The sequence below is a fragment of the Toxotes jaculatrix genome, chromosome 14 (genome assembly GCF_017976425.1).
Source record: "Toxotes jaculatrix isolate fToxJac2 chromosome 14, fToxJac2.pri, whole genome shotgun sequence".
NCBI classification, from domain to species: domain Eukaryota; kingdom Metazoa; phylum Chordata; class Actinopteri; family Toxotidae; genus Toxotes; species Toxotes jaculatrix.
In genome coordinates, this window is record NC_054407.1 from 18,910,113 (window position 1) to 18,937,509 (window position 27,397).

The following is a 27,397-nucleotide window of genomic DNA, read 5'->3' on the forward strand; positions in this document are numbered from 1 at the left end:
TGTCCAAAGGATTTGTACAGTTCACTTTGCCAGCAGCTGACTTGGCCACGTCTGCTGAGCCAAAATCATTGCTGGTAGCTGATCCTAAATTAGCTGTATTATTCACTATCAGACATCATAGAGACTTTTATAATATAAACAAGACTGGCCACACTGAAGGAAACAGACTTGTTTCTTGTGTGCTTGTCAAAAATGTTTTCAAGGCTGAGACCTTGAGGACTTTTGAGTGTGGGGCCACCCCAAGCCATCTCTGATCTCCCAGAGTGAGGGAGGACGCTGAAGACACAGTTCAGGGGAGTTTGTCATTCTTTCCTTAAAAACATGCAAATCTCGAAGTACAGGGAGAGTTTCTTTATCATTATTATTACACACCCTGCAGCTAACACAGTGAGCAGTGAGCAGAGGTCTTTTCTCTGTTTGGTTTGTTGTCAATTAGTTCTACTCAGCTTGAGTTCGGTCTTGTCAGCATCTCCACTACTTATCTTCTATTTGTGAAGAGTAAAATCACTTGACAACAATAAATCAATGCAGTTTTAGGGAGGCAAGTGCTGGCTCAGCAATTGGACTTAGGTCTGTTTATGACTGGATACAGCTTTTTTTTTTTAGAAAAAAAAAAAAGTCTTGACACTGAATGTGTGCCTCTGAACTCTTTATCCTCCATACACTGGTTTCGCTGGCGCACTGGTCAGGGTTTGTCTGATCTCTTGTCATGCGGTTTGTGCGAAGTGCAGCAGGATCACATGAAGGCTGAAGAATAATGCTGCAGAAATGCCTGGCTCTTTATCTCATTAGCAGAGGTTTCATTGAATAAGGGCGGCAGAGCCACACAATGAGACGCTCGATCCCCGAAGCTCGAAATGGACAACAACAACAAACCAACACTACTCCAGGGCCCAGTGTGTCAGAGATGAATACACCCTGTCAGGGCAATGCCAGCTTGGAATGGGGAGGTGAAGAAACAGATCTGTGCGGCTTGCCAGCAAACGCCAAGCTTCGACGACGTGGGGTGTCGAAAAGGCAGAAAGAATCCACATTGCTTGCAAGGAATGACTCACAGTTCACAACAGTTCCTTGTCTGCTGTTCTGCACTGTTCTGCAACCAACACACAAACTGTATGAAGAGTTTCCTTTCTTTGTTGTTCCTACCAACCTTAAAATGCGCACCAGTAAGCAATTAGTACTGTGTTTACAAAGGCGACAAGGATAGTACCAAACTGCACCGTGCCCTAAAACTCAGGGATTTCTGCCCAAAATTAAGAACCTCGGTACTTTTCATTAACCACAATCCTCCCTAAAGTCATTCTGTGGTGAGTTTTTCCAGGTTCCTTTTAAGGCAGTGATGAAACAACAGCATATTCAGGCGTTTTGTGTTGAGATCATATTAGACCCCAGAAAATGCCAAACAGGACTGTGGCGGTGCGCTGGTTGGTAATTAAAATTCCACGGCCATGACAAGGGTAGTATTTAGTTTCTTATGAAAGACAGTTTTTGCTGAAGGCCCAGAAGAGACGAATCTAAGTAAGAACAAATAAAGTGCTTTTGAAAATGGTGATCTTTGAATGTTTCCACACTTTTCACTTCTTAAAACCAACTGACAGAACAACACAGAAGCAACTTGAGTGCAGAATAAACTACCAAAACTAAACTTTGAAGTTTTATATATGTTTCAAACATGACCTGGATTGCTTGGCACTTGCTGCTTGGTACAGCAAAACAACTGACCAGACATTTAGGCATGATGAGGTCATGCAAGAATTAAAGAAAAGGCAAAAAGAAAATGAAGAGACAAAAAAACCCTTAATTTACTAATTTCTGAATAAACATTACAGCCAAATGTCATAAAAGCTAAAAAAAAAAAAACAATTTCTCAGAAGCCAATCCCAAAATATTCAATTTGCAATATAACACAGGAAACTGACTGGTTTCAGCTAAAGAAACCAAACTTTCTGTCAAGCTAATAAGCGTTTAATCAACTAACTGACTGAGAACAAAATGCACAAGTAACATCCAATGTAACATCCAAGCACAACAATCAGCGGTTCTTGCTCATTAACCCATCTGCACACATCTGCACACAGCCAATGTAGCCACATTTTTTAACCAAACTGAATCTGCAAATTCAAACTTGTACAATAAAAAAAATTTTCATGTCAGTGTTTTCTAACGGTTGTTCCCAACCAGCTACTTCATTTGTTTCTGTTGGATACACACAGGTTTTGTTACAACAGACTTGCTGGCACAAGTTGACCAACCTGTATGCAGGGCTGAACCGGTGCATTCAGTAAACCATCAGAAGTGATGGCTCAAAGTCCTTTATTCTGCATGGTAAAATACCCCTATTTTTCTGGTAAATTGTTTTGGAAGTACAAGTAAACATGTTTTTACCTTAACTTTAAATATAACATCAGTGTACACTATCTTTAGTATTCATACTTTTCCATCAAAATCCACTTCCCTGACAGTGACTTTAGTTCTTGTAGAGGTCTCCACTTCTATTTCCAAACATGTCTCTACTTCCTGCAGCTCCCTCTCTACCCTTAATAAGAACGAGATGACGGCAAATCAAGATGAATAGACATAAAATCAACAGTGAATCAATTCATTGAGTGTGTGACGTTTGAGTCGAGAAGGGTCCTGTATAGACAGGAAAATTGGGCAATGTTAAATTCGCAACAAAAGCAAATAAGTGACCCTGTCCAATGACATTTAACTACACAATTAATCAATTACTTTGTTATGACAATCCAGATTAACATCTGAATCAAACAGCAGATGATGAGAGAAAAGCAGCACGGTTGTTTGGAGGCCCCGCAGACATAAAGGAAATTCATTTTTCAAGAGCTGAAAACAGTTTAATACGAAGCAGCGCTGAAACGATTCACTGACTGAAAAAAATAAACATTTTTGATGGAACAATCAATTGAGTCATTTATCAAACAAAAATCCCAAATACTCTCTGCTTCCAGTATCTCAAATGTGAAGGTTTGTTCTTTTTTTGTTGTTTTAATCACTGTTGAGCTAAAGTGATGAGCCGATTAATCGATAAGTTGACTGACAGAAAATTAATCTGCTACCATTTTAATAACTGATTACTTAACAGATGCTTAACATTTGCTTGTTGCAGCTTCTCAATGTGAGCATTTGCTGCTTTTCTTTGTATTGTTAAGATTCACCTGGTCTGTGCTGCTCGAGCGTCATTTATGAACTCCTTTTGTTGTCTTAGTCTTCTTGGACACAGAAAACCCAAGACAGATATCAGTAAGGACCGAAAATAAACACTGTGACGTCTAAATTTTCAATTATGCAGGAAAATACGGATGAGCAACAATCTGTGATCAATCTAATTCAAATCACAATCAATCAAAGCACAATCAAATGCGTCAAGGAAAAGATTAACATTGTGGTCTAAACGTGATAAAGAAGCAGCGGCTAATGACGTGGGATTATTTGTCTCATTTTTTGTGGTCTGACTCAGCAACAGCAAGGCTCGGCTGAGACGACTCGGACAGCAACAGGAACCGTAAACAATTTCATTAACCGTCCCCGGCCTCCGTTAATAGAACAAAAACACACAAACAACATGGGAAAGCACTTTTTGTTTTTTAATGTCACCCTGCCGCCGCTGTCATCTGAAGGCAGGATATCCAGTTTGTCCGTGACTGGAATGGAAATGATAAACACCGTTCGCTCATTGATGGGCAATTACACTGGCCGCTTGACAGGCAAATGACGCACACCACAGCCTTGAATCTTCATTTCCTTCCAGGTCTCAGTGTCAGGCTTGAAACAATGACTAGCTCTGTGGTGGTTGACTCTGACTACGTCTTATGACATCAAAAGCATTTGTCTCATTAATGCAGCATCACACTGCCCTTTGTCTCTTTTAAAAGTTTAATTTTGACCAGCGCTATTAATCTTCCTACTTCGAGGAGAAAGATTAAGAAATGTGAGCAGGGAGAAAGTGATCGCAAAACCAGAGTCACATAGGAAGGTCCCCCTTAATCCGCTTCTACATATCACTGCTCTGGATGAAAAATTGTCTATATTTTTCATATCTGCAGCAGGAACAACAACAGGTTATGTGGAATAAAAAGAAAATCTGGGACCAGTGTTACAGGCCAAGACAGGAGATCAAAAGAGTTCTCCGCCGATTTTAGCGTCACACCTCTGTATCATTGTCGGACTCATGATGGACAAAAAAAAAAAACAAAAAAAAAACAAAACAGGAAAAAAAGGATCAAAATCAATGCAGCAGAACCAGAGATAACATCTTTTTTCCTCCATGCATCTTCTACCTTGTCAAAACCTGGTGCCTACATTACCCAAAATGCTACTCGACCGCTGACAGTTTGCTGATAGTTATTCTAGTAGCAGCTAATGTGGCCTCAGGCATCTAGACAAGCAGAGATGGAGAACAGGCTATAGTGGTCTGGTAAGCTCACGTCTCTCCAACTGGTCAAAACTGCTTGATAAATGACTGAACGAATGACCGCAGTACTCCCCAAGACCCGTAAACAGACATTAATGTGTGAATTTTGTGCAGGTCCTTATTTAATGTAGGGTCATGGTGATCTTTTCAAAGTGCAGTTCATAAACATCACGTCAGAAATATCACAAAAGGAAGAAACCAAAAAGGAACAGTCTCAAGGATTACTACCTCAAATTATTTAGCAAACAACAGTGGTTACAGTTATTCCTCGAGTTGTGTTATAACACAAATAAAAAATCTTGTGTTTTGAATGCACATATCTGTTGCCATTTTCTACTTCAACATTTCACAGTTGGTTTTTCTGTTTTGCTTTCCTTGCAGAGGTAAAGTAAAAAAAATACTCACCCACAACCTTTAGAGCAGCAGAATGCCTGAAATCAATTACATCCAAGTCCCTGAATAAACTCCCTTCCACAAAATACCATTTTCACGAGCACCATTACATGATGATTTTTATTTCTTCATTCATTTGCTGCCTTGAGTACAAACACAGTACAAATATTAAGGCTTGGCTCTGACCCATCAGTTCCATTTTGTGGAGTGAGGTGTTATGATATTAGACAATAATGATATTTTTACACTCTTAAGCGCGCACACACATCACTGGCCAATAGACAGTGAAAAGAAATCATTACAGCACAATGGATTACCATGACAACACAAAAATCTTTTACCCAAATCATACAAACCTTCCTTTTTGACAGAACAATGATAAAAACAAACTGATAAAATATCTGAATAAAAGTTGCGTATAACTTGTGATAGTAGATTAAAAAACCATTTTCTTGTGGATCTGATTAAAGCAGCAGGACAACAGCAGTGACATGTTGTAAATCGAATGGCTATGGTAAGTGTGAGTGTGTACAGCGCTGAAGAAACGCCTGTCGGCCCAGCTTTAACAAATGCCTGAAATGTCTGGGATTCCATGGGAATGGCTCCAGTAGCTGAACGGCGAGGGTTCGCAGGGTGCAGCTCCATAAGACTGAGTGCCAGAGCAGTTAAGTCAGCTCAAAGGACTCACGGTGTGTGTGTGTGTGTTTTTAGGGGGGGTCTGGATTTAGGATAGTCGACTAGCGTACTACATACTGAACCATGAACTGAGCAGACTGCCGAGGATGGAAAAATACAGGGGGCAGATTTTTATGACTTGTATGCATTTGTCTGATCTTGTCTCATTCCTTTTTCTCTTTTCATGCCTGATTAAAAAGCAAACTTTTGCGATAGAAATTAGGTCAAACAGGCCAGAAGTTCTGCTGATTGGGTTATATGGTTATACGGAAATTCAAGTGAAGTATTTTCTGCCATTTTTGTCGTCTCACACATTGTAATCTACTGCAAAACACAAGTACAGGGTAATACATAAAGCTGGTTTGTATTTCAAGGTTTGCCACAGCCAATTCAAACAAACACCAGCTTCAGCACAGGAGCTTTATTTGCTTTTTTTCTTTTCTTTTTTGGTTTCAAAAAAACTCTGCTGAGTGTTTTAAATCTCAGCTCAAGACAACTTGATGTTTTTGCTTCTTTGTGAAAAAATTATCTACACTTTTTTTAATTTTTGTGGTTGTGATGCTCTTTGTAACCCTGCTTCTTGAGAAGTGCTTTACAAATAAAGTTTTACTTACAATTTTCTGCACCACACGTTAAAGGAAAAAAAAAAAAAGGTTGACTATTCATCCAGAAGCGTTTTGCACAGTGGAAACAAATAAATAAAGAAAGGAATTCAAACCTGATGCAGGAGTAATGCTTCTTTTGGACAGACTATAATCTAATAAGAAAATCTATGTCCCATAACTTGTAGTAAACACTCTGGCCATATGTGCATGTACTGTATTTATTGTGTTTGGATGATGTTTGGTCTAACATTCTGTGAGCTCTGTTCTGAAAATAGATGTTGCGGTCCTGTAATAAAATTACATCAGTCAGTGCTGAAGACATGTGACAATGAATGCACTTTGCACATAGTGAGGATGGTAAATAAAGTTTTTTTTTTGGGGGGGGGGGCTTGAGGGCATTTTCATTCAGTGGAACAGCTGTTTACTCTCGGCAAAGATTTGGTGTTTTCCACAAGCTCAGCTCAGCTGATTTTGTACCACCTTTGTTTTAGCTTGAACACAATTTAATTTACCTCTTGCAGCTGTGAACAGCAAAATACGGTGCAGAGAGCAACAGATTCAAGCTTTAAGGTTTAATATTATATCAAGGATGGGGGGGCATGACAAAAATAGAAACAGCAGGAATGATTCATGTAATGGAGGAAGGACAAGGTTGGGCTTGGCTTTCAAACACAGTTCATGTTTTAGAGGCAATGCTGCAGGCAATGAATACATAAGCCTCATCAGGCTGTTGAAATTGGCTCGCACCAGGCCTCAACATAGCAGACAAACACCAAAGAGCAGCGTGCTTACACCACTGGCAGGTAAAAAGTGACCTACACCACCAAGTCAGTGAAGACAATATAGTGAAGCTGTTCCTTCAAAGTTTTGTCATGGCAGGGGTCACTTCCCTCTCAAAATAATAAAGCCCAGTAACAATATCCTCCTATTTCCCCACAGACAGCTTTACTAGCAGCTAAGTTTGTCCTCTTTCCTGCCTTGCTGACCTCCATGGGTCACCCATCAGTATTTTGGTCTCATAAAAGTGTCTGCTGCTACTGAGGCAGCACTCCGGGCCTCTGTATCCATTCATAACCTCAGAGAGGAAGCAGACCAACAAAGACAGGAAACAATTGGGAAGAACACTCCGTGAACTTCTACGACCACCAATTGTTCGGAGTGGGAAAGGATCGTGGTGGCGCCAGCGTTGACCGTTGCGTGTGGGAGCTGCGGCAAGGTCGACAGAGAGGAGAGCTAAGGTCAACGGTGAGGCGGGACCCATCCTCTCACCGCTCCTCACCCTTGTAGTGACTGGTGACCTCGCTTTTCCTTCCGATACAGACTGGGTGAATGACTGATGTGTTCATATCCACGATTACACCACAGTGTTACTCTCCCGTTTCCTAGCAGCAAGACTAAACAATAGCCGTTCACTCTGTCTGCACACACACACGCACGGAGGTTATGTCCCTGTGTGATTTATAGTCCATGTCTGTGTTGCCCTTACACACCCACACACACACTGACCCTGACAAATCTCCAACTCCATCTTGTGATTGGTGGACAGATATATGTGATGCGTGCCAAGAGTAAATTTAGGACCTTTATATCAAAGGTCTGGCTCTGGCTCCTCACCTGATCTGGCTCAAATGTGATTCATAGCAATAACCCAACGGTGACGGCCTGCATCAAACCAACAGTATCCTCCCTTTGCCGACAGGCTACAGGTGCACACATGCTACAGGTGTGGAAAGTGCCAAACCAATCAGAGGCTGAGGTCCCTGTTAAGAATTGCTTTCCACCTTATGGGAGCTTATTAAATATGTAACAGACCTAAACACTGGTGAAAGCTGCAGTGGTGGCTGAGGAGGAGGAGGAGGAGGATGCCCACCCTTGGGTGTCTCATCTCCAGCAGAGGGTAGATAATTAAGATCACTTCTAATAATGTGTGTAAAATACTAGCCACCTGGGAAATACATGCTCATTTACTGTATATTGCCCTGAGCTCGGTGAAGGGCCTGCAACAGAAACTGCTCCACAAAGAGAGCAAACACGAGCCTGATTTGAGTGTTAGCCAATTTTATTCCAGCAGGGTTTGTGCGGGGTTCATCAAGTTCAACTTTTTAAAAGACTTTAGAAAGATCTTTTTAACATCAAACAAACACATTTTAACACCTGCCTGACAATCAAAACAGTCACAGTGTGAAAATACAATGGAAAACCAGAAGAGACAATATGGCCCATTATTATTTATTATTATATCACATAACACACACACACACACAAGTATATCAAGGCCTGAAACTGAACAGCCTCCTGTGTGTACAATCCACTTTCACAATAATCTCACCTATAGTTTTTATACCCCACCAGTCAAATGTTTTAGAACGCCCGTAATCCAGTGAATAACCTGAACTGTTGAAAAAACATTTTATAACATTGGAAATGCAGTTGAAAAACAAGTAAGATCTCAAAGGAAGCCCCTGATTTCTTATTGAGTCACAGCCAATATTTTCAGCTGCCAGCCTGTTTCAGGGCTCAGGCTAGGCCGACATGCTAACAGCCAAACAAGCTGTGCCACATAACAGCCATTACCAAAACATAATCAAATGCCCATTATCTTTAAATGACTGCTGGGAAGAAACAGTACTTCCTTACAAGAAAATAGGCTCAGCAGTAATATTTCTCTTCACGTCAGCTCATAATTTCAACTCAATTTTCATAAGGAAATAAAGGCATGCTTTATTTTACAACAGATTAAAAAAAAAACCCTATGTATATACAAACATGAGTTAGGAGATTCACAGCTACTGATTATTACCTGGTTTTTCAAAAATAGTCCTTGCTATTTATTTGGATTAACCTTAAAGGCCCAGGTATACACTCCAAAATAGACAAGGACGCAAATCTTTGATGTGCAGTTGTGTACAGTCCTCGTGGTCGTAAATTTTAAATTTTGAGCTGCACACAGACGCCTACCAATATGTCTACCAATTGAGCATACTGACAAACTACAGGTTTTGCCACAGCATTTTTTAGTGGAGGCACTCTGCCATGCCTTAAATTAAAAGCACTTTGGCTAACTTCAGAAAGAACATTACATCTTAGGCTTTTTAAAATGACACAGGCAGTGGTGCTACATCACGCAGCAAAGGTCATATATTTAGTGAGAGAGGTGATAGCTCAAAACATTATCTAGTTGATGAGATGCACCACAATCTGCCTGTTGCAGCTTAGCAGAACATTAATTGATCAATCGCAATCTACCTTCACTCCAGGGTGATGAATCTGTCTGATGATGACACTGGCTAAAGTCACATTTCCTCTAATCAGTTAACTAGTGCCCACGGTGTCGATTAGTGGTTTAAAAAGTCAAAAATCTTACATACCAAAAATACCAAATATAAGTGTAGTATAATGTCCGATAACTAATTTGTGACATGACAAAAGAACAGAAACATGCAGTGATAGGCAATAAATGTTGAACCTCTGTTAGGAAATCTTTTTCCAGGAAGCTATGGTGTGCAAGTGTTTGTCTGCCATTTATCTTTAATAAAACTCCATTACATCTCTACAACACACACTCTTTTGACCAAATTCGAAAAAAAATTTAAAGAATTAATTGCAAAAATTACAGAAATGCTTCTCAGGACAATGCCTTGTATTTTCCACCATTACAGCAGTTGAGTTGAGTGTGTGTTCTCGTGTGCTTGTGGCCAAATCTAATCAGCTTTGATAATGAGCACCTCTTGCAACCTTCCTTTACCACTTTGCTGAACGGACGCACCCAATTTGGTGTAAAAAGGAGGGGGAAATTAGCAGTGGCTGCTCTGGGAGAAGCTCAAATTACCCCCGTTATAGAAGCAGGGAAGGGAAATGGGTTGTGACTCCAAACATGGGACCTAAGCCAAGCCTTGTGGTTCTGCAGCTTTGTTTTCTGCTGGTGTACTGACTACAGAAAGTGTGTGTGACCCGTGGTCACCTCTGGCACTTACAGCACTTAACCACTGCCTATTCTCTGCAATACAAAAGTTTTTAAGTATAGCAATCTCACAATTTTTCAGTTTTCTATTTTAGTGTGAACTACTGTGCATGGAAAGGAGGCTGAAAGGTTTAAGGTTACCTTTATCTCTGAAATGATCCAGCATCTATGTTTATAAATGCACTGTTACTGTGTGAAAAAGAATCACTACAGCTCAAGCAGCAGGAGACCAACAGACAGAAAGAATGCAACAAGTAGCCTGCTTTAAGAACTACAGCAGGTCTATAAAAAGCACTAATAGGGTACATCTGAAGAGGACACAGAATGCCTTGCACTCTGTCCTGTGGTTCAGGCTGGGGCTTAACAGGTCTTTTCATGCTTTAGTGAAAGTAGGCAAAAAACCGCAGGTCCCAGACCACAAGACCACAGGGCCTGCCCGTGCCGAATGCAGGCCCATGACTGGAGATTAGTGCTTGCCAGTCAGCATCTGGTGTTGATTCATTGGCAGAAAATGGCACACAATTAGGAAATCATATCTGCTGTGAGAGTTATCTTTATGTAACACTTCCGCCTTAACATCACCACATCACCACAATTTGACAATGGGCCGTGTGGACCTATTCTGCAAATGCCTTCGAGGATTTGTGATGACTATGAGCAATCACCTCAATCACAAAGTCATCAGTGGAAAAACTATAAAAACACTCTTCAGTGGCAAGCGGCCCGACGAACACAATAATGGAGCCTTCCTCAACTCTACAGAAACTGCATGTAGCTGCCACACCAAACAAACATTAATAACAACTAGAAAAGACAGACGTGCAGAGCAACTGGTTCAAAAGGACTGTTAAACTAATGTACGCAGTGTTGCGTAATGGTGCGAGCCAAGTTGTTCACACAGCACCCATGCGCAAAATTCTTGTCAGCACTCGAACTTGAACTCTTTGGCAGTGTGAAATGGGTGGGCTTGTCGTTTAACAGTAAAAACCAGAACAGCGTGGCAACAGGGCAATGTCGCAGGAGCTGTGCTTATAGGGGACAACGAGAAATGTGCCATGACGTCCATGATCTTCTTTACCTCCTCCACACAGCACGCGAAATGACAGCACAACAGTCTGGTGAGAGTAAACATTAAAAGACTAACTGGTGTGGCGTTGCATCACATTAGAGTACGGTTCAAGCTGCGTTGACACAGAACTTGGCCTACTTAACTAAACCTGAGCACATGACACAGCTCTGACATTTCAATACTAAAAAGGGACACAACTAACTTTTGGCAAAACAACTTTAAAGCCGCGATTCATCATTTATTCTCACGCGAAGAAAGAACTATTTTTGTTTTAAACAGTGACCCTCATCAGCTTTTATTTGGTCCAAATGGAGAGCTGAATTCTGTAAATGTTAGACTGGTTAGACGTGTGGTAAAAGCAAAGGGGAATGGAAATAATGATGCGTTGATAGAAAGTAGCTGCACAAGAAGCTGCTACTAGCCACTGGCAAAAAATAATGTAATAGTAGAGAATTGAAGACCATGAAATGTGGATGAAAGCCCTGGAAAAAGCAAGTTAACGGAGCTTGACTACTCAACAGGAAAGTTTCATGATGGAATTATACTGACATTTGTTTAGATTATTTTGTCCTCCCCATTTATACCAATGAGGGTAAGCCAAATAACAGAAACAGTTATCTGTAGTGTGATGGTCTTGGATTAGTACTAGGTGGTGTTGCTTTTGTGTGCAGACTGCATGACTCCAGTTCTAACAATTAATAATAACAGAGGCAAAATATATCATGAGTGTTAGAGAATTATAACAAAAGGCTGCTTACTTCTTTGGCAGTGGTTCTGGGTCCAGCAGCGCTCGCTGAAGTGTCCATTGATGGTTGTCGTCTGACAGGTGGTCTTTCCGATTGCCGCCCCGGGGCACACGTCTCCACACTCTCTGTCGTTCTTGTTGGCCATAATGTAGTTGTCCTCCACTGAGTCCAGGATCTTGGACCAGTCCAGAGTGGAGAGATAGCACAGATCTGGGTTCTTCTCAATTCTAACGGCCCCTCGGGTGATGTTCATCAAGCTATGGAGGCCGATCTCTCGCAGCTGGAGCATCTCGAACATCACTAGGGCATAGTTGAAGAATAAGTTGTTGCCTCTGATGACTGTTAGGTTGGGGAAGAGATCACTGAGACTCTCCAGGCCGTAAACCCTGAACAGCAGCAGATAGTCAGTGACCACTGTCAGCTTGGGGAAACTGAGGCCCCGGAAATCCTCTGGCTTGGTCCTGAACATGAGTAAGATCTTCAGGTGGCCTTCGATCACAGTGCAGTTCTCGAGCGTCTGCAGGTTGGTCACATTGTTCCGGATGTCCTTGCTTGGACAAACTAAAAAGACAAGAAAGGAAAGACACTAGTTCTTTAGAAACGAAACACCTTCATGTGTGTCTGGCTCAGACAATATTGTGTGGAAAGGCTGAAACATACAGTAAAGTCTTATGGGTAACTAAACAGCATTGCGGTATGAACAGGAAATATAATGACTCTCGGATGTGAACAAAAAAAAAATTCCCAAAGACAATTTATCTGGTGCAGTTGTTGGCAGATTACAACCACTGAACGTGACTGATGCGTTAGGCAAGACGTCTGCTCTGCAAACTGGAAAAACAGGGTTGAAGAAGTCAGACAGGCTTAAGGAGGAGGAAGAAAAATAGATCTTTTGGTAATTAGAGGGAATATTTTACTGAAAAATATGTGGTTGTGTCTCTGACTTTGATGAAGACCAGACCATCTTCACTGACATTTTGTTTAGCAACCACATATCTGGCAGTGAGCCACTGTCAAATATGGAGTGCTGTCATCAGAGTGAGGCTGTGCTCATCCTTGGTTACGCTGACTTGATTTGTGGAGTTGCCTCTGTAACTCAAGACCATAAAAAACATTAGCTAATGCATTAAAAATATTTGTCTGTGAGGGGAACTGAAGTACAAATGGTCGTGTCTTGCACCAGTAGTCGAATTGTGGCTTTGTCAGTCTTCACCCAGACACATGATCCAACTTGATGAGAAACTCCTTAACTATGCTGTTACGCAGACACTTTACATTTTCACAGTCGCAGTCATTTCAAATTCTACCGATTCACAATGATGCCATACAAGAGATGAATACAGGGGCTGCAATTTAAGATTATTTATCCGTCAATTATTTTTTTAAATCAATAATTTAGTCTAACGAACATCAAAAAGTAGTGACAGAGCTTGGCAGAAGTTGTCAGATCCCGTGTTGATGCTTTCAAATTACTTGATAACAGCTGTAGATAATACAGCATAGTGATCATGAAACCCTCTACAAAACATATCAAACCCTTCTACACTCGGGGGTTGTGTGTGTGAAAGCTGACCGTAATGAGGAATTCCTCAGCTCTCTCTTCTGGAAATCGGCCAGCCTCTTAAACATATGCTTTGTGTGACATAACACAAGTAATGACAGTCATAAAGACGTTTTCCTTTGCAGGTGCATCGTGGGACATTCCAGCCCCAGTTTTATAGTTCACAAGTCACGGGTGCAGCTGGAGGTGTGCTGCCTGGTGAGAGGACTGTATTTGTTTACCAAGCAACCCACCACTGAGTTGGGCGCATCAGGCCAACTGGTCAGCCATGTGGGGAAGAGGTATAACAGCTAGGCGTGCACCTCTTTATGGCAGCAGCTCATTTTACACTTTCTGTTGCATAACAGTAAAAGACAACCAGGGCACACACACACACACACACACACACACACACACACACACACAGGGTGTCCAATCGCTGAGACCAAACAACAAGCTTTTCACTCCATGACCTTAACCAGAAAGCTCACTGTGCAGCAATTATCTAGAGTTCAGCCTACAACTTTGAGGCTTGTTTAAAATACAGGCTAACTGTCCTAACATGGGTTTTAACTGCAGCCTATTAAAAGCAGCTTGGCTTGTTAAAAAGTACATTTCTCTTTTTCAGCTACATGTAGATCTGTAGCTCTCCTTGCGGTCTTGGGAGCATTGCCGAATGGTAAGCATGAATGACATGCCACAAACCTGTACTTTTCAACACATCCACCTCCAAATGAAACATTTCCTATCAAACTGACGGTAACTGCCATAGGAGCGCGAAGCAAATGTAGCCTACTGTAGATACATCAAGGAACACATTCACAACAACAAAGAGCCTCCCTCATACAAGACCCCACACACAGTTAAACAAAACTGTTTTATGAACAAAAACGCTGGCGGTGTGCAACACGAGGGGACAGTGGTTCTGTAGTTGCAGTAAAGTCAACGAGCAGAGAGTGACCCCGTGGAGAAGGCGAATTATCACAGGGTGGTGAGTCCAGGCTCCTATCAGTGTACACTTTCAGCCAGGCCAGTATTTTTAGCACCACATTCCCAATAGAGAATCTAATACACTCCAGCCGTACCGATAGTGGCTCACATTGGAAACTGGAACATGGCAGCCCTGGTGTGTAAGTGAGGAATTTTAGAGCGGCAGTAGAGAAAGAACTGGCCGCACTCACTTCTCCATGTGTGAATACTTAATTTAGGAACAAAACTCTGGCAGAAGCAGGAACTCCACTGAAAAAAAAAAAAAAAAAAACATGACACAACTCATGCAAAACGAACCAGGTGCATCTCAGAATTTAAATGTTGCTTGTATTGTTGTGCAAGAGAAAAAAAACTGGGAGGCACCACAAAGGTTACTACAGCAACTAGGCCGGCTCCAGAGCTCCATACATAGTCTACTTTGAGCCCGACAGCCGAACACAGCTATGGTGCTTTGAACTGTCAATTAGAGTCATTAGAGGGGCAGATTTCTATTGACTGATGCCATTAGATTCAATCTATCTCTATCGCTGCCCGCTCCTCTGAGACAGATGAACTTTTAAGGTTAATTAAAAAGGAGCAGTATGATGGTTTCCCATTTCAGCAATGCTGTGAGCAAAGAAAAACCTATTAATAAAAACAACATGGATGACGACCAGCTGGGGGAGAGCTCTGAAACTAAGCTTAAAGGTTAGGGCTTAGGTTAGGTTTTTTTTTTTTAAATCATGGGTAACAGATCAAATAAAAAAAAAAAAAAAAAAAAATCAAATCAAAGGACAAAAACCAACCATTAATTTATCCCACTAACAAGACAAGCAAAGTTGATCTGTGGAAAGTGCTTTACATAAGGAAAAGAAATATATTAGAGTGACATTTAAAAACACAAATAATAGTCTATTACAGTAAAGCACTAAGTTTCATTCTTGACATTGAAATTAGCAGCTTGGCACAAAAATATGAGCAGCCAGATACATTTGAAAGCTTGGGAGAACACGAGTAAGGGGACCTTGAGCTGGAATTATTGTTTTGACATAAGCAATTTAAGCAGTATAAAATTAAATTCCAAACAAATCTAATGAAAAGGACATAAAAGAGTAGGATTAAAAATATCATATCATATCATCCGACGTATCATTGTGTGATACAGTCCACAGGCGACCAAGAACATTTGTCAGCAGGATATGTTGTTGGTTTTGGTCTCTTCGGGCGATTTGTTCATAATCATTAAAAGATAAAATAACCCACAATTATCTTTTAATTTTAGGCTTGGTATACAAATGATCAGAAGACAATCTGTGTCTGTATATCTTATCTGGAAAAGGGAAAATGCATATTGCTTATTACAAAGGATAAATGTATGCAACCAAATAAGCCAGGATCCAATGGATGACATCTAAAGGTGATCTGGTTCAGACTGTGACCAGACCAAAAATCAATCAGATGCAAAGGAAATCTATACAACTTGACCACATTTGAGAGGAAAGAAAATCTGCCCACGAGATGAAAATGACAGCTGACTTCTGTGACTTGCACAATTTCCATGTCACAATCTGACATAACCTTAAGCTGCAAACAAGGCCGCATAATTAGTAATAAGCAAAATGTATATGCAACACCAATGATGACATTTTGTTGTCCCGATCATAAATCCAGACAGATACCATAGCGAACGCCTGATGTAAATCATGCCTAGGTCACAAGACGGTCCTAAATTTAGATCAACATCAACATGTACTCAACTATAACTCTGAAGTGTTGAGTGGTGTACATATCTATACTAAAGGGAGCCCACTCTAGACACTCTGAGCTTCACCATCTGTCCACTGTGTGCTCATGAGCACAATGTACAAATCCACAATGCTTTCACTGCAGCTGCAAGCATAAACAGGCACTGGCGCTTCTGATCTTGTGAAGGGGGTGAATGCGGGTGAGCGGGGTGTGGTGGGGGAGTACAGGTTGTTAGACTGATGGTGGATATTATCACTGGGCCTCACAGAGAACTGAGGCCTCAATAAGCATGCAAGAACACAAACACTCAGTGATTGCAACACTTCCCTTTTCAAGGTTTCGCTGTTCTGCTGTTGTCCAACCTAGGCTAAAACTAACCGCAGATCCACAAAATACCGAGGTCACCGAGATACATTCACTGTTCTGAACTGACGTGATGTAATCCACTTTAGGAAGGGTTGGAAAACCTAATCATTACACAGTTTTAAGGTATACTGTAAACACTGAAAATACTGTATACTGTAAACACTGAAAACAACTTTAACTAAACAACAATTCTCTCTCCTGAATTGGAAAAATAAAAACATACTCCTGTTTTAAAGGTAATATCAAAGTCAAACAAGCTGGAATTCTCACAACTGTTTCAGCTCAAGGCTATGTTTAATAAGTCCGCATACAAGCATCTAATTTTAAAAGGCTCTTGGCTGCAATTGGAGTTAATTAAGAGAGGGTTTTCATCTCTTCAGCTGCACAAGATTAGATATTGTAGCAGTCAGAAAGTGACATTACAACAACTCAGAGATACAGCCCTCTTGGGAAAGTGCTAAAGGGTCAAGGCTGTCCTCAACAGTATGGACTCCTCTATAAATGTCTTGTAAGTGGACAGAGAGGTAGAGTGGTTTATTAAATGTGCCAGCTGGTAGGGGTGACATGGCAAGCACAGCACATTAAGAATATAACACAGTACAACGAAACGGGAATAAAATTAACCCAAAGTAATTCAGGCTCTGGACTTTAAATAGAGTGCAATCGAGTAAAAGAAGGAGCCTATAAAACCACACGGTTCCATCTTGGGACTGTGTGATGTGTATCCTGTGGAGAAATGGCTCTGGACCAAAGATCATTTGGCGATTCAGTTGCCCACCAGCTGCCCTTGCTTACACATTATTCTCTTTGCTGGTCAGCAAAACAGTCTATTGTACACAAAAATAAAAATCAGAGGCCTATCATTTTTTTCTTCACTTTAAATTTAGGACATCTGTTAACTCAGAAAGCCATGCGAGACAGCAGGGTAAGCTGACACTAAAATGGCAAGTGTCCTGCTGAAACAACTAGTGTATGTGTCCGCTCGTAGGCTGCATCAGAATACATATCAGTCTTTTAAAAACCTTTAAAGTTTGTGTGGTCATTGTGACAGCGTTGGCAGTTGGGGTAATCATTACCTCTAACGTGTGAGAGCACAATAACAAGCACATTTCCTTTAAACAGGAGCACGGTGTCAACGGTAAAGATCTGACACAACAAGGCTTCCTTGTCAGACGCCTGTGTGGTCGAAGTGAAAGAGTGCAGGTGCGCCTGATTACTCCATTTTCAAGCTGTATATAATTTTCAAACGTGAACCTGTCAACCAGGATTAGACGGTCTTTGTTGAAGGTGACAAGTGCAAAAATCATTCTATTGTGTTCATGTCAAAAGCACTCATGACTTTGGTACTTGAGACAGCAGTGGCAGTGTGTATGTAGTGTTTTGGTCTGAGTGTTTTTGGAGAGGCAGTTGGGAGGTGACAGTTTCATCACCTTACAATTGCCTTCCTTGTCGGGAGGCGTAAATCACGGGCACCGGGTCATTGGATAGCTGCCCGCCCTCAAGACCTCCTCTGGCCAGAGTGGTACTCAACAACAGGCTGCCGCTGGCTTCATGGCAAGCCCCCGCTGTTCGACGCTCTTGATAAAGTGATGTGTTATCATGGCACAACAATACGCTGCAGTCTGACAACCAAACCACCTGAGACCTCAGCATACAACCTGAGGTGAACCAAGCTGAAAGTTAACCACAGCTTGTTCCTTTTATGTATTACCATTACACTCAAGTCACAGGACTTGCCTTTGTTTTCTTTAAAAGAATAAATAAACTACCAGTGATTTAAGAAAACCCCAGGAAGTCATTAAACAACGCTTACTGCTGTTCTGAAACAATATTCTGCCTGTTGCACCAGAAAAAAAGAGAGAGTTTTAAACCAGTTGCATATGACCTGCTCTTTTTGTATGAAACAAGAAAAACATAAGCACAATTCTCTGATGCTATTGCATTGACAACATCACACACACACACACACACACACACACACACACACACACACAACATGAAAACAATACCAGCCACATGCTGTCGCAGCTGGTAAAAATAAACCATGTACCATAAATGTAAATGATAAGCTATAAACAATATTACTTGAAATGCGAGAGGCCCAAAGACAGAGAGAGGCCCAAACTGGGGCTTGTTGAAAGTATGAAATATGTAATAAAAGACACGTATGCACATGAATGAACTGGCACCAACATTTTCAACTGTTAGTCAATACTAAATAAATTAACATAATAATTAACGCTGCCACTAAATATAAGCTTGTGTTATTGAGTGTTTTTTTCCATCAAGCTGAGCTGAAGATTTCCTGACTTCAGCACTGGTCAGTCCAGCTTATGAAATCGGCCAGTGTGAGGCCCAGGTTCCACTCTTCCCTTCTGTGGTTCACCCTCAAGTCTGAGAGGAGTGGGAGGAAAATGGGGAGGGGGTGGGCATTACACAACTTGCTTTTGATTTATGTCTTAAATTCTCGCTCAAACTGGTTTGATGACATCTCTCCATTCGCCCCTCGCAAAAATCTGATGAAAGGTGAAAGTGTCTGTGCTCTTCTTTTCCTTAAGGACACCTCTTAAAATCCAACTACTGCCATGTACCAGTATCAATTTTAAAGCTACCAGGGGCAAAATACTGGAGATATCGTGGACAAACTTTTTATACTGATCATAGGAGGAGGACCTGCTGTTAGTCTGTCTCTGAAACAAATAAAACACTGTGTCAAGATTATTGCGTGACAACGCAAACTTTGAAGCTATTTTTCTCTCAAAGAACAGGAAGTAAAAATGAATGGGCTAATACATTAGATCGTTTTTTTTATATTTATAGAGTGATAAAAGTAATAAACCTGTTATATATCCCAACTGTGTCCCATCGGCTAATATTGAGGAGGGCAATGAATTTGTTCTGATGAATGAAACTTATGGAAGCCAGACTGACACTATCTCTACCAATCATAAGCTGTGTTACTGAACCCTGCGCAAAGAGCTGAGCAAATGAGAGTCGGATCGTCGATTTACAGATATGACTGGAGAGGTCTATGCTGTGTCTTTAGCATTCAGAAATCTAGAGCAGTGTGAAAGCACCCTTCAGAGACAAAATAGTCTGTATAGATGGTGATGTAAAAATTTGTGTGTGATATGGCGTTCTGCCTTTTCCTGTACAGCTGGTTTGCAGCATGGCACCACTGGAAAAACGAGTGAACACTGAACAAGCAATTTGTTTTAAAATGGTGTCATCTTTGTTATTTAAAAACCTACAATATACCTAATAATAGCCTAACAATAAAGCTCATTTATACAGCACTAAAATTAGGGTAATTTAAATAATTTACAAAAAAAAATTGAAAGGCTCTAATACTGCACATCGCACCATTGAACCACTCTAAATCAATCACTGCAGCAAAATTCCTTCACCACAATAATCGTAGAAAGAAAATTAATCGCCATCTATTTTGATAACTGAGGAATCGTCGAGTTTCGAAATGCCAGAATGTTTTTAGGTTTTGGACGGTTGGTTGGATAAAACAAAACATTTAATGATGTCACCTGGTGCTGCAGGCTATTGTGACGAGCATCTGTCACTGCAGACTGAAAGACTAATCCATTAATCAAGAAAATAAAGGGCAGATTAACCGATTATGAAAATAATCATCGGTTACAGCACTTCTTTGAAGCATTATTTTGGTAAACAATCTGCTTTGATTTGGTTTTACTGTTTTACAGTTACTTTGGATTCAATATTTGGGAGTAAATTTCAAAGTGTAAAACTCAAAACAAAGTAATGATACATGAACTAAACACAAGCCATTGGTCTACTAACGCAGCAAAGCCAAATACTATTTCAATACGTTATACAGTCTAGACAGTAAAGAAACTGCACAAAGAGCTTTTTATAGACAAATAATACCTATAAATCACAGCTGACCACCAGTGATGCATATGCTTAGATAAAAGAAATTACTTAATTTCCTGATACATGGGAAAATATGTGGGTACGTTTACCAGACTTGTCTCTAAATTGCACACTTACTGTACAGAAGTTTAAACAAGCAAGTAGTCCCAAATGTTTGCTTAACATTTTCCCATAAGTATAACCAATATTTGCTTAAAATGAAAGATTCCAACAGTGTAAGACAGTGAGTGCGTGCAGCCACTGTGGTGTTTGAGAAATGTGAAAATGTCTCCGGGTGATTACAAACGTGTTCATTCATTCCTATCACCCGGGCTTGTTGGCTGGTGAATATAAAGGGATTGTCAGGAGCTGTAAAGAGGGCTTATTGTTACATTCCTGCGCTGACCACAGCCATAAGCCAAGGCTTTCTGATCTGCAATAACGGCCAATTAATTCTTTTACATTCTCAGACTACTTACTTATTCGGGACAAAACATTTTGTTTACAGTTCCTGCAGACTCAAATAGCCGATAAGTGTTAACCTTTGTCCCTTCAACGCAGTGACTGTCTACAACTTGCATTTATCAAATAACCTCTCACAGAATGTTAGTGGTTAAAGTGAAAAACAAAACTGTATGAAAATACTGAAGAAGTGTATCTACACTGCTCAGTAATATATTTACAGTGTTTCTCAGCAGGTTATTTATTTTTATTTTGGGGGGACAATTCCAGTGGAATCTGTATATAACTGTATAAGACTTAATAATTATTCCTACAATTATTTTGGGTCCTAAACGTCTATGGATCTCTACCAAATTATAAAAATGTAAATTAATTCAACCATTTCTCCATTATCTTGGCACAAGTAAGGACTACGGTAATATTCAGCGGTAAGCCCCTCACCTGCAACAGACAGAAAACTGCGCAGTATTTGACAGAATCAGACTTTTACTTTTTAATCAAATGTGAGTGTGTCTGTAGTAAATCATTTTCCTTAGTGCATTGCAGAATTTATGTTTTCTTAACAAGCGATTATTCAGTGCAGTCAGCCACTTATTGAGAGAAGTTTACGCAAGTGAAATGGTTAATGTTATCAAAGATAAAATGTGATAATTGGTGTTACTTACTCTCTCCAGTCGCTCGATGACAGCTCATCACAAGACAGACAGCGGTCAAAACAGAACACAAAGTCCGGAGACACATCACTGACTCGGGGTAAGACACCGTCCAGCACCAGTCCAGGTTAAATACACAATAATCCTTGGCCAAGAGAACAGTTCAAACTGGAGGAAAAAAAAAGCTTCAGGAAACTGGTTTTGTTTTGCGGCGTGTGCCAACAGGTAAACAAAAATAAATACAAGACATCCCGGAAGATGGGCGGAGGATCGAATCCAACGTGTTCAGTCAAACACAAGCTAGCGCTGCTACTGCTGCTAAAGTTAGCCACCTCATGGAAAAGCACAATCAACACACACAAGCATGGGACGCAATTGCTCCTTTAAATGCATGGGTTAGTTAGATTGGCCAAGTCGAGTTTGTCCGTGTAGGGAAAACGAGCAAAATTGTAAAAAATTAGTTGTTGCCCGAGCACAAGCTAACGTTGGTGCTAGCGGTTGAGCTAGCCACAGCTAGCCGCCTAGCCTGGCTCCACCACTCCAGTCCAGGCCACAAGAGAAGTTTGCGCTGCTTTTCTCCAACCCTCTCAGTTAATTTCAACTTACAGAAATCTCACGCATACCCACGCAGCTGTTGTGCATCTTCTTAAAAAATTTATAATAATAAAAAAAAAAAAACAACAAAAGCCGCAAACGTGGAAATCTGTGTAAAAGCGATCCTTAACTTAATTCAGAGGGTTTTAGGAGCCGTTTGCTGCTGACTCGGTCGGTTGTGGCATGCGTGGCGTAACGTTAGCGTGTCTTTCGTAAAAGTCCTATCAAGTCCTCCAGCGAGCGCAAAACATTGCAGGTGACTTGATTTGTTTTGTTTTTTCCTAGTGAAATCAGGTGTTTCTTTATCGGGCAGCTTGCTCTCTCCAAAGCGACAACTCTTTCTCAGCCAGTGCAGAGATTTCAGAGAGACTCTCTGGAAAGCTGTCAGATAGATTTCGTCGTGGCTCAGCAGCACTCGGCTCTCCTTTTTTCCCCCTTTTTTTATTTAGAAATTAAAAAAACAAAAAACAAATATGCTCCAAGCTGTGTTCATTCATCGCACAGCTGTCTGGTACGACGACTAAGCGAGAATCTGAATGAGAGAAAAGTAGGCGAGATAAAGTTTTGTAGTTATTTTTTTCTTTTTCTTCTTCCACAGACAGAGGTAGATTGTACAGTCTCCCAGGTCCTGTAGGATCCCCTTCTTCCCAGCCTCTCCGCCAGTAAACAAACCCTGCCAGTGAGCCAGATGGGCTTCTGGGGAAATACGGACTGGAGCTTATTGGATTACACAACAAACTGATCCCAGTGTCAGGTGGTAAAAAAGTAATACAGTTACTCCTACCAGTAATTTGTAATGGAAAGTCAAGACATTTTCTTCATGGAACACATTCTAAAAAAATAACGAAGGTTGACCAAAGGGCTTTAAGGGATTAAATTATGGCATTATTGCATTGACCTTTAGAGTCAAACAAAAACACAGGAATGATCCGATAAAAACAGAGACATAAGACATAAGAGGATAGAAGTAAGTTTAAAAAAAACAAAACAACAACAACATAGAATACCTGGATACAATCATAACATAAACAGCATTGCACAAACAATAAATAAAAGTCAGAGTGGGGTCTTCATGATGGCAGTTAATGACGGGTTTTAAAGATATCAGTGGAGGGGGAAGGTCTAATTGTTAGTGGCAAACTATTCCACAGTTAAGAGCCAGCAGCTGAATATGCTCCATCACCTTTGGTTTTTCAATGGCTGCATGGAATGGAGAGCAGCGATTGGTGAGCAGGTCTGAGGGGGTCTGGAACTGGGAAAGGGGATGAGCAGTTCAGAGATGTAACTTGGTGCCAGTCCATGCAGTGCTTTAAAAACAAATGAAAGAATCTTAAAGTTAATCCTGTACTTCACTGGCAACCAGTGAGGAGAGGCCAGTACAGGGGAGATGTGGTCTCCCTCTTTATGTAGTTGAGATAAGAGGGAATTTAAGCATGAACTATAGTTTCCAGATCAATAATGGTGATCCAAGATAGAATAAGCCAGTGCAGACAGTAGAGTCGATTTGTGTATCAATTTTTAAATCTGAATCAAAGATAACACTGAGATTTATAGAGTGGGACATTCAACGACAGAGGCCTGAGGGCATTGATTGTGGCTACAGAGCTGTCTGCAGGGCCACATTTATTCTAATTTATAAAGACTGCTTATATCCGTTTCAGAGGGCTGCTGATTGTTTAAAATAATATACATCTACAGATACATTATGCAAGTTTATATGTATAGACAATTCAGTGTTTTACATTAAGCATAAAATGCATCAAGAAAAGAAACAAGATAAAAAAGATTTAAACAGATGCTTACACTTTAATAGGATTTAAGAAAGTAAAATAAAATAGTAATAAAAATTAAAGTTTATTCATTTATTTTTTATTTAACAGGGATAGTACATAATACATTTACTGTACCAAATATTAATATAAGATAATTTTAATATGTAGTCCCTGGGAGAGGAAAAAAAAAGATACTAGTTCTGCAACTAATGATTATTTTATTTACCAAATAATGTGCAAATTATTCCTCAATTAATTGTTTATTATATTATAAAATAATTTCTAAAAAAAAACTAAGACAGGTATTTGAGGACAGTCATAGTTGCAGCCTGAAACACTGTTGTTCTCTGTTTATTAACATTTAATTATAGTAATAATAGTGATAATAAGAATATGTTACACGAGATATATAACTAATGTTACAACAAAACTAACCCAAATAAATTTATTTTGGGTTTCTACAGTCTAGTTACAGTTAAACTTGATTCAAGTCAAACAGACTGTTTAGGGATTATTACCATAATAACATAATTATTCATGGCTCATTGCTCTGATTGGTCCTCAGTATTCCTACACCCATCCCCTGAAAGTCAAAGCAGCCATGAAATACTGTAACACAATCATTCTGTTAAATTTCGCCTTCACATTTCACAATCACAAGTTCTTTCTCGCATAAACACAGATGCACTAAGAGAGAGTAACTGAGGATCTTGTCACTTGTACATAAAGTAATTTGGCTGCTACCTTCCCTCCAATTTAAGTGAAGGTCACATGAAAAATCCTTCTATAATTTTTATCCTTATAAAAAGCAAAGAGTGGCTGTATTTGGCCAGGTTTGGTTCAACTGCTCATGTTTGAAAGTGAAGAAGATTCCCTGTTATTTTAGGAAGCTGAGGGGAAAAGAGGACAAAGGAAAATCCTTGTATGATTCAACCATTGTTTAAAAAGAGAACTTGATTCTCCTTTTGATCCTGTGGCGTTCTCACTCTCTGACAGACTAATGGAAAAACATCGGGATTACGTATTTCACACTGTGTTCACCACTGAGCTCTCAGAGGCTGAAAATATCTGAGATTGTTCTTCCCGGCATGTTTGTGAACAACCTCAGTTTCACAATGCCATCTCTGTCACAACTGCTAATTCACTACCTGTTTACATCCTCCATGAAATCAGCAGCATGTTTGGTGCAAGAAAATCATGTCCTGTGTTTATTGTACTAAAATAGACCTTACTGGAACACTAAAATGCTGCTCTTACGGGATTTCTGTGGCAGCTGTGTCTCTGACTGGCACTTTCAATCATCAGTTTATTGTGAAATATTCACTGGCTGAGATTTGTCTGTAGAACGGCCAGGTGGTGTGAATGTACGCCAACCACTATCCGCAACTGATGCAGGCATTGATTCGGTGGGAAGTGACCCCTTCAGAGAAACATGAAACAGCAGAGCAGCTCATCAGCACTTGATAATCAGAGTTTGTTTTTTACCACAGTGAGTGATGGTGGAATACTGAAGCAACAGGGTCGGGAGGCGATGCTCGCCAACGCATTTCAACAAGCACCACTTATAGGCCGACAAGAGGGGGAGAAAGGTCGCCAACGGCACAAGAGTAATTAGCTACTGAGCCGATTGGACCATCATGCAATACAGGAACATCTTGCATTACAGAGGAAGCAGAGCTAAATTGCACCGCTGTGAATTCTATATCTTAAGCATAATCCCATATTGAGTGTGCAGTCTGTAGGAATAAGGTTCCATAATGAGATTAAAGCCTATAGTGAGTGACTGGATAAAGCCATGTCCCACTTCCTATCCATGAGCCACGCACTAAGTAACTATCGTTTATTACAACAATCAACAACAAATATCATGAATGAAAAGTTTGGATTTGATATTTTCTTCTTTTTTTTTTTCTTCTTTTGTGCCTTTAATGGATAATTAGATACAGTGGGTAAAAAAACAAGACTGAATAAAATGTAAATATAAATACAATAAAAAATAGAACAGAGAGGAAAGATAGAACCATGACTAGATATTACTATAGTATATACATTTACTGTAATACACTAGTGTTAGTCAGGTGGATATTCCTTACAAGCTGTGCAGTAAGGAGTAGGATTGTCCATAAATATTAGATAAAATCAAAACATTAAAAAAGCAGATCAAAACTACCTGAACTTCCTCTTCTTTTAAAATGTCAATTTTGTAGCTCTAAATGTTGAAAACAATCGCAAAATTGTGGATGATCATTAACCATAAAAATGCAGGATGAAGTCATTTTCAGTACGCTTTGTCTCTAATATTTAGTTTAAACTGGTGCAACCAAAGCAGGGTACATACCCTGCTTTGCTATTTTGGTCAAATTAGGATCATTATGGCTGAGAACTATTGATGTGTTTTTGAGGCTCAGATGAACAAAAAAACAAATGAGTCATAAACACATGATCTGAATGCTGACAGTGTGACCTGTTGCCTGCGACTAAAAAGAAGTTGTTTTTTGAGCTGTGACTTCTAATCCTGACAACCTCCTAATCCTGACCTCTCCTGGGGGCAGGGGTCAGGGCAAACTGTTGAGAGTGGACTAGTCCCATTGTGCTGTGGCCGCAGTGTCAGTGTGGCTCAGGTGAATGGTGGGGAGGGGGGGAGGGGGGTGTCAGGCTGGCTGCTTAAGTCGATCAGCAAGAGGCAGGTGGTGGCTAACAATGGACTGGTGTTTTTAATCTTCTTCAACCACAGACATGGAGAGTTTATTAGATATTTGATTCAGGGATATTTGCTAATTTCTCTTAACGACTTAAAGGAACATAACAGTGGCTTCTCATGTTTCTGCTCGTTTTCAACAAATCTCATATACTTTACTAAGTGGTGGAAAACATTTTCAACAAAGTAAAAATAGCAAAGCACAGTGTGAAAGTACTTCTATTTGAGATACTCATGTATCTCAAATTTATACTTTAGCACCATACTAAGTACAGTACTTGGGTAAATGTAGTGACTTTACATCACAGCTAACCAGCTTGCAAACTCAAGGGATCCAATGGTTTCCATTCATTTCTGTGAGATATGCAAATCAACTATCAGGCTCGTTAATCTTGAGTCTACAGAACATCATACGTTTAGTCAGTGGCTGCCTGGAAGAGTACGGGAAACACTGCAAAAAATCTACGTCTGTACACTAGAAAACTGTCAGAAAATCTGTACACATTTACAATTAATGAGTTGATATGCTCTTCTCTCTTTAAACCCACCAACAAATCATATAAGGAGTGATTTAAATAATTGGTAACCATTTTCCGAAACCTTTGTGTTTAGATTTTTCCTGCTGACTTTGTTTTCCATCAATAAAATTTTAAAAAAGTATGAAAATCATCACTGATTCACATAATTCCCTAGTTCTTGGTTTCCTGTCACTGTGACTTGTAGTTATGTTGTGTGGTAAAGCTGCTTGTGGCATGAACTCTTCCTTTGTGGTGCCTTCAAGGAAGTTTCAACATCCGATATTTACATGTTGGCTGTCGAAAAGCATTACTTCCA

General features: G+C 40.2%; 1 protein-coding gene across 1 annotated transcript in view; it reads right to left on the minus strand.

The window, feature by feature from the left end:
- Positions 1-22,755, minus strand: part of insra (insulin receptor a) — a 48,309-nt gene extending 25,554 nt beyond the window's left edge. The window contains exons 1-2 of the mRNA XM_041054490.1: positions 21,512-22,755; positions 11,891-12,439 (exon numbers count right to left, since the gene is read on the minus strand). Coding sequence (XP_040910424.1) covers positions 11,891-12,439; positions 21,512-21,587 — 625 coding nt within the window. The 5' untranslated portion in view covers positions 21,588-22,755. The remainder of the gene's footprint in view (positions 1-11,890; positions 12,440-21,511) is intronic.
- Positions 22,756-27,397: the final 4,642 nt, after the last annotated feature.